The sequence below is a fragment of the Stegodyphus dumicola genome, chromosome 10 (genome assembly GCF_044657685.1).
Source record: "Stegodyphus dumicola isolate Sdum_Otavi_A_Nest chromosome 10, ASM4465768v1".
Classification (NCBI taxonomy): Eukaryota; Metazoa; Arthropoda; class Arachnida; order Araneae; family Eresidae; genus Stegodyphus; species Stegodyphus dumicola.
The window spans coordinates 146,453,266-146,472,278 of NC_140777.1; the positions used below are offsets into that span (position 1 = coordinate 146,453,266).

The 19,013-nt window shown below is 29.3% G+C and overlaps 1 protein-coding gene across 1 annotated transcript in view; it reads right to left on the bottom strand.

Annotated features, from left to right (window-relative positions):
- Window positions 1–1,442: 1,442 nt before the first annotated feature.
- The window catches only part of LOC118205714 (bridge-like lipid transfer protein family member 3B), a 122,019-nt gene continuing 104,448 nt past the window's right edge, over window positions 1,443–19,013 (bottom strand). Inside the window, exons 18-20 of the mRNA XM_085825687.1 lie at window positions 15,713–15,833; window positions 13,326–13,733; window positions 1,443–3,452 (exon numbers count right to left, since the gene is read on the bottom strand). Of these exons, the coding sequence (XP_085681813.1) occupies window positions 3,433–3,452; window positions 13,326–13,733; window positions 15,713–15,833 (549 nt within the window). The 3' untranslated portion in view covers window positions 1,443–3,432. The remainder of the gene's footprint in view (window positions 3,453–13,325; window positions 13,734–15,712; window positions 15,834–19,013) is intronic.

The following is a 19,013-nucleotide window of genomic DNA, read 5'->3' on the forward strand; positions in this document are numbered from 1 at the left end:
ACATCTTGCGCTAATATCCATGTAAGAATACTCACGTGCAGGTAGTTGCTACTTGCTGAACTGGAAACACGTGAATCGTTTGCACTACAATTTCTTGCCCGGATGGAAGTGGATAATGAATGAATGGCCTTGAAATATTCTGTGGTTTGCTGAAGCTCATTTCCATTTGCAAGATTCTGCAAATACGCAAAACTGCAGGATATGGGCAATCGAGAAACCGTTCCCGCTACAGCAATTACCTCTTCACTCTGAAAAAAGTCACCGTGTGGTGCGGAATAATGGCAGCATTTGTCATCGGTTCGTTTTTCTTCGAGATGACACCTGCTAGTCCCGTTAGGGCACTTCCGCAGCGTCAATGTGTGGATCGCCCAATATTTATACAAGATGGCACTCCTTTGCACATAGCAAACTCGCGTGAAGCACCTGCTGATCGTTCATTTCAGAGATAATAGAATCATAAGTCGCCATTTTCCAACAGCGTGGGCGCCACGCTCCTCTGACTTGAACCCTTGTGACTTTTGGCTTTGGGGATATCTGAACAATGTTGTTTACAGTGGGAGGAGTGCAAATCTGGCCGACTTGAAGGCAAGTATCACACATCACATTCATAGCATCAGCACAGATATCCTCCAACCTGTTGTGGAACATGCAGTTTTGCGCTTCCTATTAGCAGCGGAACAAGGAGGAGAGCGTATCGAAGAACTTATGCGTTAATCATTCGTAAGGTGTTTGTTTCGTGAAGCTTCTCTTTTCATTATCACTGTTTTCTCTGTAAATATGTATTTTTGTTTTTTCGCCAATAAAATTCTCGTAAACCCTTGCAGTCTATTGCTTCCTTTCGGCTATACATCAACAATAGCAATGTGAACACTGACATCGCCATCTATTGGAAAATTTTTGAGCTATTCTATTACCTTGGAATTGTTCTGGTAAAATATGAAGCCATTCTGACCTGTAGTTAAAATTGCAACTTTAATTATAATCACCCTGTATATTAAGTATTAGTAAAGAATTCGAAAGTTAACTCATCAAATACGTAATTGTCAATGCATTACTCCCCCCAAAAAAATTCCTCCATAATGTTAATTCACAATCAAAAAGGCAGTCGTAAAAGGGGGGGGGGAAAGGAAAGGACGGAAATGTCAGATAAGAAGGCCGAAATTAAGGACATTTAAAGTCCAAAAATGGTTTCCAAAAAATTTAAGTACGTTTAAGGACTGTACAAACCTTGTTTAAAGGAATGAAATAGATTAGAGACAAAAATACAAAAACTATTTGATTTCATCAATGAGTATTTCAAATGGATTTCCCCTGTATTTGTAGTCATAATCTCAGTTCAGATTGGGAGGTGAGATATTTAAGTATGTTTCAATTGAAATCAAATCTGGTTTTTAATGCATTTCAACGTAAAGCACAACTAATTTAATAACATGAAACACAAGCTCACTATTAAGTGACAACATTTATTGAAATTTGATTGAGATCATTAACAACAAGAAAATACTTTTATCGCACATATATAACAAAGCAAATGTTAACATAAAATTTACAGATATACAATTTTTTTCATAAAAATGAATTTAAAAAATTCCTAGGAATCTAAAACAAAGACTGCAAATATGCATATACACAGCATTTAAAAGTATTACACAGATGCTAAAGAACTATTTATAGAACTTTTCATTTGCTGTGCTAACTAACTAGCATAACTTTGATAATTTTTAAAACTTTGAGAAGTTAACATGATTCAATAAATATTCAAACAAAAATATTAATGGCAACTGACTAGATTATAGCAGGCAAACTCTGCTTCCAAAAAAAAAAAAATAATTCACGATTCTGAATTACATGAACAGCAGTTTCATAAATACACATCAAACCACGCATAAAAATACTTTAAATTATATTAAGCAAATATGCAAAGTAACTACATTTATGATATAAGGCAGATACACAGTACAATGATTTTAAAATTTACACGGAATTTCTCTCACATTAATGATATAAAAATGTGTTAAACACAGATTTCTTGAAAAAAAAGAACAATGTACCTGCAACAAAACTGACATATAAGGTAAGAGCTATTAATAGTCAGAGCTGACTTAACTTTTGTGGCATTACATAAATACAAAAATTGTTACTTTTAATTAATGATATTGTAGAGTTTGATAAATTTATCACAAACAGAATAATTTTTTTCATAATAAATATTTCTATGTATAAAACATTTTCAATTTTAGTTAAAATTCAAAACACACTATGTTATTTACTATTTCAGCTGTTTTATACTTGAAGGTCTTAAACATTTCTGCACTAATTATTAAATTTTATTGCCTTATTATTTTATTCCTTTTTAATCTTTACTCATCTTGTAACTTCTGTGTCATAATTTTTTCTATAATAAAAAAAATTATAATATACAGCAAAACACATTTTGAAATATTATTTTGAAATATACATGTATATGTCATGTACTTATCATGCATATGAATAGGTTTGCTTCTGTCTAAATAAAAATGTTACTACTAACTCTAATAATTAAAATAACTTTATTATTAGCAGATTATCTTATGCTAAATAATACTCCTGAATTTTCACACAAGAACAGAACACAGCACTGTATACAAAAATATACATGGACCACCTAAATGAAACATATCATAACACGATATTACAGCTAATTTCCTTTGAATAATTAATGCTACAAAAGGCTTTTGGTTTCTTAAGGTTAATAAATGGTTAAGTTCTCTTATTTGTGCTTTAGTTTATAGATGACATCAGAAACTTCAAACTATGTGTGCATACTAATGATGTCTAATAAAACACCTTTAGAAATTTACCATTTACTTTTCCTTACTGTAATAATTGCTTTAATTATTAAGCAATATAAAGCATTCTTTTGAAAACTGAAGAAGGGGATTCAAAATAAGAAAATTTAAACTTTTTTTTAATCAATTCATGCAACATATATTGCTTACAGAATGCGAGAAAATAAACATAATAAACCTGGTCTATACAATAAGAACTCAGAAAAACAATGGTTTGAGATGAAATAGAAGATGCATCATCAATTATCCATGAATTATCAAGAAGGAGATTAACAAGATGTTCAATGAAGAGTCTAAGACACATCTATTATTCAAAAATATATTAGCTCGTAACTAGAAATCTTAAAATTAATTGTAAGAAATCGTACAAAATTTCAAAAAAGAATTAAGCCAGAAATTACAGGATAAAAGTAGATGCAAAAGCACACACAAAAAGAAATTTGCACTTTTGCTCAAAGCACAAAATTTATAAATATTTAGTCTCTAGTCTTTACGGCACAAATACAAGCATTTATAACATATCCATTTATTGTGTTTCCCTTCTGGTTTCAATCCTAACATTTCATAATGCATTATTTGATGACTTCAGAAAATTTTACCCATTTCAATTTGAAATGAATTTCACTGAAAAAATAAAATAAAAATAATTTCACTGAAAACAAAAATTGTATGTTTCACAGCATTGCATTAAAAATAATTACTTTTAATTTTAACATCTGCATCCTTGAAAAAATTAGTTTTAAATCTTTTCCTATAAAATACTCATATCTCTAGTAAAATATTCATATTTTTTTAGGAGTGACAGGTTTTTGAAAATATGTAAATGGAATGACAAAAGGTTCGTCTCTGTTCTCAAAATTGCACTTAACTGGGAACAATTTCCTACAAATATTTTATAATAATTATTTTACATATATTATAACATTAAAAGAAATACTGTTCAGTCATTATCAAGAGATATTTTTTACATTTTTAAAATCTTTTAACTCGAATAAAACATTTATTTTCAAATTATAGAAGTTTAAAGGAAATTTAATTTTAATTTCTTATTTTCTTTTAATAAAAGAATAAAATATATTTTTCATATTTATCATTGTTATAATTACACAATATGTAGACACATATATACATTCTTTTATGAATGTATGCATACATTTTACAGCTCAATGCTTGTATGAATGCAATGCAATGAATCTAACATTTCAGTTACCAAAATAATGTAATTTCAACAATACAACAAAATTACACAAAAAAGCTAGTGCAAATAATAGCACATACAAAATTATTATCTTATATAAGAATTTGCATATAAATTCAATGACTAGCAAATATGTTTCCAAAAAAATATACAGGTGGATTACAATGATTAGACTTCAATAAATGTGGCCCTCTGTTATATCAGTTCAAATATGTTTCCAATGATAATAAAAAAAATAACACTTTAAGAAAAACATAACTGTAGTTTAACTACGATTCATTGTATTTGAGATACATGTAACTATTAAGATTTCCATATTACATGTACATTTTTGTACATAAAAAATGTTAGATAAAATATTGCAAAATATATCTCTCAGTAGTGAGCAACAGCTAGAAGTTTAATTAATATCTTATATTCAGTTTGAATATAAGCTACTTGATTCCGAATTTTAAAAAAATAAGGAATGGGAAAAGTTATGTTATAAAAGATATGCATATCCACATTCCATAGATTCTACTTTAAAAGTGACCAATTTTAAAATGAATTTAAAAGAAGCAGCATACGAATTTTTAGATTATTATCAATTTTGCTTTTAGCTATGATAAAAACGCAAAACTTTGAATTTATATATTATGAAAAATAGTACCTTCAGTAAAAATAATTGCTTATCAAAAATTAAAATAGTAGAAGGCTATACCTTTCTAGTCATTTTAAACTTTAATTGAAGAAAGTTGAAAATTTTAAGTAAACACAAAGGTGACAATTTCTCATGAACCACTTCACTACCTGAAAGTTATTTTGCAAACCGTTTTAAATCAACCTTACAAAATAGTAATTAAATCTCTACTACACTGAATCCCTTTCAGATATATTAGGTAAATTAAAAGGAAAATCAGACAAATCCATTTGACTGAAAATTCATACAAATTTCAATAATGGCAAAGCAGTTATTTGCATATTGCTCAAACATGATATTAAGCTACCATGCCTTACTTCCATCCCCTCTAAGAAAAAAAGCAAATTTCAATTCATCTTCTTCATCATATGGCAAAGTTTTCTTATAAATTATATCTAGACATACGGTCACCATATACAGTGATACCTCGATATTTTTTGTTTGGTACAGTATATTTGTTTGGAATGTGGCTCGAGTCTGATGAGTCATGACTCACCGACTTATTTGCACTACGCTTGTTTCGAGACAATGCTATGATTGTCTACGAATGTTAGTATGCCTGTTACTATTATTGAGTAAAGAACCTATGCTATTACTGAATTTACAAGTGATTTTATATTTTCTTGCCTTTTTTTTTTTTTTTTTTTTTTTGTAAATTTGTTAGCAACGAGTTTTAGGAAAGTTAATTAAAAGTGTCAAGCAACAAAGATAATTTTTATGATCTTCAAAGAGGTGAAAAAAAGAGATTGTTGAAAAGTATGAAGCTGGCACATGTCAGGGACATAGCAATTGCATATCATGTACCAAGTATGATGGTGGAAAACAAAGACACCATTAAATATTTAACGTTGCAAAGGGAATGAAATCAATTATTAAGAAAATATCAGAGATGTTAGCCCACCAGCGGCTAAGAGGTAAAACTGCTGAACACTGGTAGTTCCGACCTAGGTTCGAATTCAGGTGAACGGGCTGGTTGCATGGGCATTTTCAAGACTTTCTCCATGTTTAGCATGTATATGAGCCAGTTTCCCTTCGAAAATCTTTCACAAAGGCATCCATCACCTTAGGTAGATAGTTCTAATGTATTTTGCCATAAAAACCTAAACTAATCAGAGATATTAGAGAATGTTTAAAAATTGTTTTTGATAGCAGAAAAACATTCATGTACAGTATCATGAGCAATGCTCCATTTATGCACAGTATATATTTCCCTACTGCATCTGTATTTCAGCATTACACAGAGTTATAATATGAACAATAGGATAACAAACAATTTTTATGAAGGGATTAATTATCTTCCCTTTATTTCTTACTGTAAAAGTTTGTTTGGCATACTTCAAAGAATGCGGAATGGATTAATGATCTACACCAAAGGTACCACTGTATTTATCTACAGCTTATAAATTTTACAGATTTCCCAAAGGTGTCCACAGAATGCTGGGAGGGAGTGAGAGCATTTGTCTGTCTTGGAATCGGGTAAAAAAGTGTTCACATATTGTTGGACGTGCAGAACGTGTATTTTTGCATTGATGCAATACTGCTCTGTACAATCTACTAGTAATCCTCCTAATTAAAACTAATTAAATAAAAATTTACCGATTATGGGTAGATATAATTATTTTTTCCCATTCTTTACCCTTCCTGCAAATTTTCTGCAGATATCCAAGCTTCTTTCTGCACGACAAAAGTTGAAACAAAGAAATGAAATGATAGCACAAACAGCTTCACTCATAAAGTATTGAAAGGTAAATTAAATAGATTCTGAAACAAGTTTGTTGTGCAAATGTGAAGACATGTTAACATAATTCTTCACTAAGATTCGAAAATTTACACGATTTTGATTCTAAACTATTTCATTCCAGTAAAAGTTTATTAAGATTCATGGATCAGCCTGCCCTCATTCTTCAATAAATTAATTAATTCTTCTCAATCTTTTATAGAGGGATTTTGTTTTTATTATTATTATTATTATTATAAAAATCTAGAATACAGCTTTGCATGTAATTATGAATTCAGAATTACCCAGGCCAGTCCCAAATATCTTGTAAACCTGTTTTAGAAATGATGCATATGACAGAAAAAATGGAAACCTAATAACAAGTTTGTTTCCTACAGAAAAAAAAAAAGTGCACATGGAATACATAACAAAATTCTTATAAAGAAATCCCTTTTATTTAAGTTATAAGAATAAAAAATGTAGTTTTATCAGGGGAAAAAAAAAAAAAAAAAAAGATGATTTTCCTTTTACATGCCTTAAAAGAGAAATAACTCCAAATTTTCACAATAAAGATGTATTTTTCAGACTGATGAGAGAAGATGAAGACAGTTTATCTTCCTGTTAAAGGTACAGTATAGCAGGAACTGAATAATTATTACACTTTTCTTAAGATGAATGAAACATTATACATCATACAGGTTTTATATGCTGCAAAACACTTATATTAGAAAATTCTTGAAATTATGTTTATGCACTTTATTAAACTACAAGCACATTATAAACTCTTAAAACTAAACTTACATTCAAACAGGAAAAAGAAAATACATTAAAATTGACAAAATATTAGTCTGGAATGCTAACAAAGGTCAATAAATATTCAAAGCAGGCAAATCAAAACAAACAAATCATTTGATGAGACTACAATAGATGCGATGAAGTTTATGAGATGTACAGTTTGGTATTAATACATACATACACTGTGTCCATAAAAGTACTCATGTACCCATCATTTTTGCAGCTTTTCTCTAGACATTTTTACAATTATGTAACAAATGTACTTCCAGTTACAAAAAATGTTTTAAATAAAGCAAATGCTCAAGTTTGGGCATTTTTAAAATTACAAAACCAGTTATGTAAAAATTACTAACACTAATTCTGATACTGATGTATAAGCAATCTACTGCTTTTAGTTAGTTACTTATTTTGATACTCCTGTGTTAATAGAGAAAGACTGGCTAACTTTACCAATAGTCTGATGCAATTAATTTTCCTTTATTTCGGGTAAAAAATGTGTGGCAATCACTTCTCAAAAAGGTTCAGAGGTGCTTCTCTACTGAATCATATAAAGCTTCATTTCATGCAAATTGGATCATTTGATGGTTACTTATTGATGATTATCATTATCATTGATCATTGAAGGATATTATTATCATTGACTACTGATGGCAACATATTATACTTTTGTAACAAACTAATAGCAGCACTTTCATTGTTTGGTAAATCTCACAAACCCACAACTACAAACTCTGCACCCCCCCAAAAAAAAAAGCTTACAGGCATTTTTAAAACTTAGTAAAGTATAAACTTACTAAACTCTGAAAATGCTAATCTGTTAACAAAATATTTATTTACGAATTGGTTGTTGTGGGTTGTGAGAGATATTAATTTTTGATTGTTGCAGATTGTTTTGAGATATTAATAAAAATCTCTGAAAATGCTAATTTGGCAAACAAAAAAATTTGCTTATGAATTGGTTTTTTTGCTTGAAAAGTCCACTCATTTCACAGGGCTTGCACGCTAATCACTTTTATAAACGGATCCTCAGCATGCTTCGAGATAACAGATGTACTTACAGTATGGTATTCCACATAGTACGCAGAATCTTTAGTTTCAAAATTATTATGTACAATTTAATTAGTACTGTCTGCAGGACTGACAAAGTTCTTTCGGAGGTTTACAGTTCGATGATCACAAGATACAACTGCAAAAGCATTAGACTGAATACTACATCAATACCCTATTTTTACTTCCTTGTATGAAGTACAAAAGAAGTATTGTAATCACGAAAATTTTCAGGCATCATATTTCAACGAAAATATCCATTTTGACCGCTATCGAATGCAATTTAACAATGTTTTTGCATGACATCTATATGTAAGAACAGAATAAAGGACTCTTTTTCTCCAAAGCGGATTGCAAAAACGATTTAAAATAGATTCAGAAGAGTTTTTTTGTCATGATGTCTGTACTTACACGTACATACCTATGTATGTACCTGACGTAACCCGAAAACGAGTAGCCGCAGAACGTTGAAATTTTGTATAGAGGACTGCTATAACATGTAGATGTGCACCTCCTATTTTGGCCACACCAAACGTATTTAAACATATGTATATATATATCCACTCTTTTAACCGGGTTTGTAAATTGCACATTTTTTGCTTTAAAAATGATTGAATTATGTTGTTCTTATCTTCCAGTTAAGGTTTTATGCCTTTAGTAAATTTGCATGCAATATTTGTGGGGTTATCAACAATTTAAAAGTTGTTTAAGTGCAGCTAAGCCTAATGAATTTTGCGATGGCAGCCATTTTTGTTAACATTTGAAACTTGGCAAAGTAGTGGATTTGTTGCCAATCTAGAGAAAGTGAGCTTTGCAACAACAAAGATAATGCCTTCTATTATTATTGGGAATTAAATCTTGCTTAATCCATTCTGGAATTTGTTCAAGGAAATAAGTGTTTCAGATTTACTTCGTACCTTTTAATATAGATATTTTGAGTTTTTTTCTTATTTTTGCCTTGTCGGAAAGTGAGAACTGAATTAATTGAATAAGAAAAAAGGAATCATCTGTGAAAAACTGTTTCTTTTTTGTTTTGTTTAATTAATTTCTTTATACATCATTTTATATTTATTATAGTATTTGAAGAGAACATGTGGCAAGAATTAGATAATTCTTCAAATGATATAAATTTATATGAATTCTGAGTTATAATATGGATGAAATGTAACTCTATTAAGTGAACCAAAGTGTCGCTATGGTAAACAAATATAGTGAATTTTTAAAGAGTGCCTTTATTGTGGTTTATGCGCTGTCAACGAAGTAGATTTAATTCCATCCAATAAGTTTAAATGAAATGCAAGGAAAAATGCATATTATTTAATATTCCGTGGCAAGGAAGTCATGTGGTGTACATATCAGATTTTTTTTAATAAATGGCTCTCTGTCCTTATAACTGTATTTAATAAAGCTTATACTCATTCTAAATAACAGTACAAAACAAGGTGAATTCCAATATGGCAAAGATTGAGCAAGATGTTAAATTTAAGATTCTGTTTTCTAAAAATTCAGGAGTCATACATAAACTGAAGAGTGAATATTTAAATTTGTATGCAATTAAAAATGAAATATCAGTACAGAAAAAAAAAAAAAAAATTCTGTTGTTAACAGAACAGGTCTAACATATCCAGTCCCGATACCCAGACAATAATAGTTAATGGCTTCAATTTTTTTTCAAAAAGTATGCAAAATTATATATGCTTATAGAATCAATATAAGTTACACATAACATTGTTTGTATAAATTAAAAATTAAAAATATTTCTAGTTTAATGAGTTACCTTACATGAGTGAATCCTAAAGTAATAAAATCCTAAGAATTTAAGATCCTAAAGTAATAAAAAGGTATGTTAATTTTATTAACATATTTTTAGCATTTGGAAACTTATAAACAATCTGCATGAAAATGCTTTTGGAATACCAGATATAACACAACCAAACATCAAAGAATGTTATATACTATTAAATCACAGAGGAATATCACTGAAAGACATTAAATAGAAAAGAAATCAACAATGAATTACTCTAATTTATTTTTTTAACCAACAACTCACCAAGAGGGACAAGTTTGATTTCTTGTTACCGAAAAATCTATAAAAAACTCGAATTTTCAAATTAAATATCTCAGTCAATTTTTGTCACACTAGAGTCAAAGTTCCTATGCTTCAATTTTCATAATGTGCATAAATTTTAACTATGGACTAGAAGTTCATACAGAAAGTTGGATTTCATAATTTATGTAAAACTGATTTTTTCTAAATTTAAAAATACCATAAAATGAATAGGATTTTTTCTAAATTTAAAAATACCATAAAATGAACAGCTGTGCTATTTAAAACATTTTTGTAATTGGAGGTATATCTTTAACCATTGGTTGACAATTGAATCACTGCACAAGAACTTTTATGGATGTCACACACACACACACATATATATATTTAGTACCTCAAAACTTTAATGAAGTAAAGCAAATATAACTTTAAAAAATTACATTTACTTACATGTTAATCTTTCTTTAACTACTTCTGTTATTTCATAGAAATTTCAAGTTTTGCACTATTTTTCTTTATTCTCTTACATTATACTAACAGATTTTCTTTCATGTTTAAATTAATTACAACTTAAACAATTTTAAAATTTAAATATAATGCCATGAACAACAATAATACAATAAACAAGAATAAAATACACATAAATAAAGATAACCAGTTAATGCACTTGATGTGCATGGAAAAGAATTTTTGGCATGCTGATACCTCCATAATAATATAGAGATATTTTAATCTGCGTAGGTCACAGTTTACTTCATTTTGTAAATGTGAAAGCTATACCAACATAGAATTCATAAAATGTAATATTTTATGCAGTACTTAAGACGACAGTAATAAACAAGAGGTATTGAAATTTATTCTTAAAAAATTATTTTTCCCAGTTATATACCAGACAAATAATGTGTAAGATATTTTAAAACACATTAATGTTGATGGTTTTAAGAGAAAAATCAGATTCACATGAAATCTGAATTCTTCCATAAAAGTAACATTAATCTGAAGTTGAATTGCACCTAATTTAAAAACTGATGTGCTTTTTCCTTGTTCTAAATTGTATATAGTATTGTTCAAAGACTGTATGCATGAATTATCTTTCAAATGTTAATCAAATTGAAATAAGCAGAAAAAAACACTCTTATTCAATAATTCAGCTCATTCAGTTAAATTACAATGATCTAAATGAGATAGCGATAGCATTACAATATCATGGCTTTCATGGTACCATAATTCAACAAATTATGTAAAAAATCTACCGTAATGTAACAATACATAAAATGTCAGATATGAATGATGCTTTATTGTTCTTAAAGATCATTCTTTATCTAAGTTAATAGATAAAAAGTCACTAGAAAACAAGCAGCATATTCCATGACAAGAAGAAACTAATGATGTATAAAAACTACAATCTTATAGCTAGTTTGTCTTGTCTTTGTCTGATATCTAAAAAATTAGACCAGTGCCCAGCAGTGGCCGAGCGGTAAAATTTACTAAACACTGGTAGTTCTAACCTGGGTTCGATTCCATGCAAATAGGCTGGCTGCATGGGCATTTTCGTGGTTTTATCCATGTGTACACGAACCAATTTCCCTTAGAAAGTCCTCCATGAGGCACCCCTACCCTTAGACAGACAGCCTTAGTGTGCTTTGCCATAATCAACTGAACTGAAGAAAAATAACCCATTTATCAACAATTAGAGAATAATACTTATAAAACTGAAGATGCTGAACATAAACAAGGCATAATAAATATAAAAGAAAATATAATACTCAAAGCTTAAAAAAAAGTAAAGGCAAAGCTAAATTCTCAATACTAAATCAAACAAACAATTCAAAATAAATTATTAATGAATACTTTTCTTTTTTTTACTTTGATAAAAAATTGAAGCTGCAAAAATAAAAAAGAAATCTGAATACTTTGCTGAAGTTAATATAATATTCTGTAACTACCTAAATTCACTTTATTTAAGACACCATTCTCATTTATTACTTGAGAAGCTGCAGATTAAAGTTTCTGTGGCAAGTAAATCTCTTTTTTTTTTTTTTTTTTTTTTTTTAAAGAACTCTTACAGAACCTGAAATATAAATTTCAATGTATTACAGTAATTACACATCCAAATACACATCTGTTTATAGTACAAGCATTAATGGTCAGCATTTGCTTCAGAAATTCAATGAACTAAAAAATATAGGCACCAAAATAAAATATTTATTATATACAGGTATTAAACCGAACCTAATATATACATGAAGAAAAGAAAACAGTTTGCTCATATTATAATCTGTAACACAAAAGTATGCCCATTAGTATCTTATATTCACGAGCATTTAATTTTGCATGTAATTCATGAAAATCTTTAACATTAGTAGAAACTGTGCATTTTAATTTTCTAGGTCTCCTCAGAAATATTTACACATAGAAAATTGAAAGCAAAAATGCTGGTGATAAGGCTGTTAAACAAAATTCATACATACAGATATTATATATACACACTAATTCAGGTTACAAGAGTTAACTTATTTTTTAACTGCGGGTTATTAATTTCTTATAAAAAATTGAATTAAATAGAAATTTACGGGGGAAAAATACGAACAATATACTGACTTATTCAATTCACATTGAAGAAATTTAGTATCATTAGTAATACATTTCAGATAAGAAATAAAATGTATGTCTTCTTTAAACTTCTTTTTCCATTAAATATTACTTACCTCTGAATACAAATTAAAATCAGTATCAAAATTACAAATAAACAAAAGTACAGTTTCTTAATACTATAAACATTCAAAATCCAATACAAATGACTAAAATCATAATGGAAAATATGGCATGATGTATTGCTTTAAAATAAAAGCATGTGCACTGCAAACAGTTATTCATTCAACGTCTGACTTAAAACACCACACTTCAAATAGCTCTCAGTAAAACACAACTTTTAAAATTATTTTTCTTCTGATATATTAATATATTACACTCTGCATATTATTAGTCTGATATAACTATTTAAATATTGTTACCTCTTTGCTTTTCTGCTTCTAACCTATTGAGTTCTTTTTGCAAAAGTCTTAAGGTTTCTTGTAATGTACTCTTTTCACGCTCAAGTCTCCTAATTTCATTTCTAGACTCAAGCAGTTGCTTCAGTTTCTCATCATCTACAGTGTTACGCAAAATGCTTAGCTCTTGCCTAAGTATTTGATTTTCTTGTTCTAAATTTTTCATTAAGTTAAGTTTTGACCTAAGTTCTTTATTATCTTGCAACAGCTTTGAAAGAGATATCTGTTCATCATCAGAATTATCACAGACAGACATGCCAGTAGATTCTTCATTGCTATATGAACCTGAGTTACAAATATCAGACTTCCTTGAAGCAATTTCGTAACAGGAACTATGATTTAAAAGGTCACCTAGGTTTTTCTTCACATAGCCTGCACAAAGGAGAAAGATTCATAATAAATTAAGAGAATAAAAGTAAAAAAAAAAAAAAAAAAAAAATCTTCCAAAATAAAGTCTCTCTCTTAAAAATATTAACAAATTATAAAATAATTATAAAAAGCTAATTCTGAATTTTACAGTCAGTACTGTGTCATCTAGAAAGTTCTGTGGTCTTTCATATGGAATCCTGTTTTCTTCTAGTTATTTTGTTACTGCTGATAAAAGAGTGTCCTTGATTGTAGTAGATTGTAAATATGATCTCTGCTTGTGTTGCATAACTCTAGTACATACTGGTATAATTTTTTTTTTTTTTTTTTTTTTCAGTGCTATGCTCAGAATAGAGAACCCCTAAGTTCATTTTTGTCATTTTATGCTCTTTTGAAAGGGGATTATGAAAGAAGAAAGAATGCTAGTCAGATTGCTCATAAAATTTGCACTGCGTATGAACAAAGCGCTGTTTCTAATAACATAGTTCGAAACTAGTTTGAGAGCAGAAACTTCAGCCTTAAAGATGATATCCATTCTATACGACCATTCCCTGTAAGCACAAAGACCCATTAAGAGAAACTACTCTTTGAAAATTCACACTATACAGTTCAGAAACTATTAGATAGATTAGATACTCCAAACAGGAACATTGTAATGAACATTTGAAGGAGACTAGTTATGTAAGCCACTACAATGTATAGGTATCCCATACGTTAACAAAGTAAAGTACACTTGCTCGAATTCTGGAATGAGATTCTTTGCTGAAATGAAATAAAGAAGTTTTTTTTCTTAAAATGTTCATATATAAAAATGAAAAGTGACTACTATGCGATAATGTCACAATAAAAAGAATCATAAGGTAAGCCAAATGAGCTTCCTTTAGTAACATCAAGAGGGAGGCTGCATCTCCAAAATGTAATAACTTATTCATGTATAAAACAAATGTCTTTTTTTTTTTTTTTTTAAGAATTTTCCCGCTTCCAGAAAGACAGAAAAAAAAAATCACAGAACAAAGTGGTGCTTATGTGATTAAATACTTTTCTTATATTTCTGTACTATTTCATTTGTATTTATCATCAAAATACCATACAACTACCTGGATGACCCAATACAAGAATGTAATCAATATTTAATAAAACACTGTAAAAATGGATTTAATATACACTCATTAGTTGAGGAATTTTTGCACAAGTTATCCTTATTAGAATAAAAATGACTGGCATTTTTATAGGGAGTCTTAACTATATGATGAATTTAAAACATGCAGTATAATTTTGGATACTGATACCTCATAAAGAAATTAATACTCTGTAGTAAAGTTATGTAATACATGCCACTGAATTTTTACTGGTTACACTAATAAAGCAAACATTGGTAGTATTATTTAAAAGCATATATTCTGTTTTAAAACTGCTTAGTTTGCTATGAGTAATGCATAAGTTAAAATAATATATTGAATGGCATATAATACATGATTAAACAAGTAGACAATATTTCATAAAAATTATAATTTTCCAGGCGGTTTGTTTGATTAAATGACTAAAAGCAATCTAAAGTGTAATGTAACTTGATAATATTAAAGGTACAATGATATTAGACATTTCTAACATCAATATGAAATCGAATGTAAAATCAATTTTTGTTAAATTCTTTTTATTTATTTCTACTAAACAGAAAAAGAAATTAAAAAAAAAAAAAAAAAAAAAAAAAAAAAGAAGAAAAATTATTTGCTTTCAAAATGAAGCTTTTATTGTGTTATCCAAACTAACAAACAAAACTCCTCTTTCTCCCCCCCCCCCCCAAAAAAAAATATTTACTTTCCAGCATGTTTTGAGAAGAAATTCAGAATATATTACATAATTAAAAATTGCCTTTTAATATAAGACACAATGAATTATCATCATCCGACAGAAATATGTAAAACTTACAGTTCATATATTAAATGCAATAACATAATATAAAAAGTTAAATGAAGAAAACTGACCATATGGAAGAGGAAGAACACTCAATGTGCCATCTAAAGTTCTCTCAATTATGCAACCTGGTAAACTAATGTTCAGTGGTACATTATTAGGAGATGTTAAACCAGAAGGGGGATGATCCTCCTGTAAAAATAGTAATTCAGAAATATAAAAGCCGAATTAAATCCATGAGGTTTTAATTCAGCATGTTTATCTAACTTTTAATAACTTCTATGTATAGAAAGAAAGCATAATGGTACACAAAAGTAATAAATGTACTTACATTCTACACTCTACATTCCACAGCAATCTTATTATTATTAACAGAAATTATGTCTTACATCTAAATATACTGAACCACGATAAGCATCCAGTGCATCAGAAAATTTTGGTCTTCTGTGAAGGTGATTATTTGTTACTCATTATTATGCCTGTTAAACTTTCTCATTGCATCATCTCCCTCATGGAATATTATATAAAGTATAACACTTCGCTTGAACTTTGATTCTTTGGTTCATCTTTCATTTAGTTCCTTTTTCTATTTACTGCTTTAAGGAATTAAATTCTTGCTATTCTACAACATTATCAATTTTTTCATTATTATTATATAAAAGTAATGAAAATCTTAATCTGGATGACATAGGACATGATGCAGCTCATGCAAAAAGACGTATCTGCAGTCATAGGCAGATGAGAATTATTTATTTTTCACAAACAGAGATAAAGTGACATAATCTGCAAGCCCATTCTTGAACAACTGCATTTGTACTTTTCACATTTTTATGATATATTTGAAGTACAAAGAAGCACATAAGGTAATCAAACAGGTTTATTTGGTTAGTTTATTAAGTTTATAGCAAAGCACACAAGGGCTATCTGCCTAAGTGGAGGGATGCCTTCATGGAGGACTTTTTAAGGGAAATTCATTCATATACAGGTTACACACAGGGAAAACGCCTATGCAGACAGCCTGTTTGCAGGATTCAAATATTGGACCAAACTACTAGTGTTCAGAGACATTACCGCTCGTCCACTGGTGAGCAGCAGCAAGACAGGAAGCCAAAGAAGTTGAGAAAAAATGTGCAGATCCCAGTTTATAGGTTAGGTCAAAGATAATATAGTTATGGTTTTACTTTATTCATATCGGTTAACTAAAGTTTAGTTTGCATATTTTAATATTGTTATTGGCTGTAATATTTTTTGATTAAGTAAGAGCATCATGAATGTTATATAATAATCACATGACAACGATTAGTTTTGAAATGATGCAGTTTGCAGAGATTTATTACAAGCAGGTTACTATTTTTTGGCTTGGGGGGGACTTAAAAATGAGATTTTAGGGGCTGGAATTTCATTTAACATATTTTTTAACTGATAAATTTTCAATAACATTTGTTCCAATACTTCTAGCAATAGACTGGAATTAATTACACAAGACAAAAATTTCAAGCTTAAGATAGTTTTTCACAAAAACTATTGTAAATGATACAAAGGGGAAGTTCATGCTCACACCATATATATTCTTTTTTAACTCTGCACAACAAATTTTGGTCTTTCAGATATCCATGATCAACAGAAACCTTCAATGTTCATTTATTTATCAAGAATTCAGTTTCATTAATCTGAAGCTGAATTTATAGAAAACTATCTAACATGACTGTAAGATGCACCAACTCTGTTATTATCCCATCTTCAAAAATTCAATTATACCAAAAAAATTGTAAATCGTAACTGAAGAAATATTAAGCATAAATTAGTTATAAAACCACCAGAGATTTCAATTAAAATTAGTTGATTGAGTTACAGTAGTAAGATTGTACTGCCTGATGCAATGGTACAAAGTGACAAGTCTATTTGAGTAAGTACACATACATACATTCTGAAATATGCCTAAGACAGCAAACCAAGGGAGTTGAGTTCAGATAAAAAGTGGCAAAGTCATTTGGGAATTATAATTTAAAACTACATATTTCTTATTAGCCTTCTAGTAATTTTTATGTTTTGGCAATAAATCCCTGCATGGTTGGTGGATTCAAATATATTTTTTTACTGGGAAAACAACTGTACTGATCAGTGACTTAAATATTCAACTCTCTTTTTTAAAACTCTTAACAAATAACTTAAATGCCTTAGTAATAATATTCACATATATGCATCACATTTCTTTTCAAAATATGACTAATTTTCTAAATATTTAAATTTTTTTAGTATTATTTATTTACTTTCAAAAGTTCATATCAGTTAAACAATTCTTTTCAATTGTTTCCATTCAGTTCTGATAACTTAAGATGAATGGAACTCTTTTTATTTCAACCGAAGAAAATTTATATTTGACGGCATTTCTGGGCAAATAAAGAGTCTAAATTATACATACACATTCCAAATATATATATATATATATAATTAAACTTAATAAAATTCTAACTTTTTAATGCTTCACAAGAAAGTTTCATACAAGGTGATTCAAATATGACCAGGACTTTTTTTTTAACCACAACCTTTATTGCAAATGAAAGATTTGAGCATGTCACCTTTCAAATATGCTCCTCTAGAGTCAATACATATTTTCCAATGCTGGACACATTTTCATGCCCATTTCTTGGCTATGAGTTCATTCCCAAACATAGATGGTAATAGCATCATTATTTACAAACTACATTTCTTCCAACTCGAATTTCAGCTTGGAACTCGGAATTGAACTAGTGAGCTCACATTTCATTGACAATCTCTATGAACTTCAGAAATGCATTCTTTTCATCTTCAAACCATCAGAAGAGAAGTAGTTTGTCTATACATCACTTTGACCTCATTTGTCAATTTATAGGGTGTCCATAATTAAACTTGAAATTTGTGAGCTGTCTATACAGCGGAATTGCATGAAAACTGGGTAATGGCTAAATGAAATGATGGGAATTTTATTGAGGAGAAAAAAACAATGAGTTTCAAAAACCACCCCTAGGTGGCGTATCATAGCTTTATTGAAAACATATAAATAACCTACAAAAGTTTACAAAACATGCTCGACATGATGTCTACCATTGTCGGCTACCATCTGGAAGCGTAAAATTGCATGTTCAACTGTTGAAAGCAGAATGAATTGGGGAATGTTACGCAGATGGCATTCTATGCTTTCTTTAAGGTTGGATAGATGTGATAGGATCACGGTAGACGATGGCCTTGAGGTAACCCCACAGTCAGAAGTCACAAGGATTCAAGTCGGGTGGGGGGCCCTAGGAGGCCAAGCTGTAGGAAACTGCCGGCTGATAATTCTGTTGTCACCCAAATGGCGGCAGAGCACTTGTTTCACACAACAGGTGATGTGTG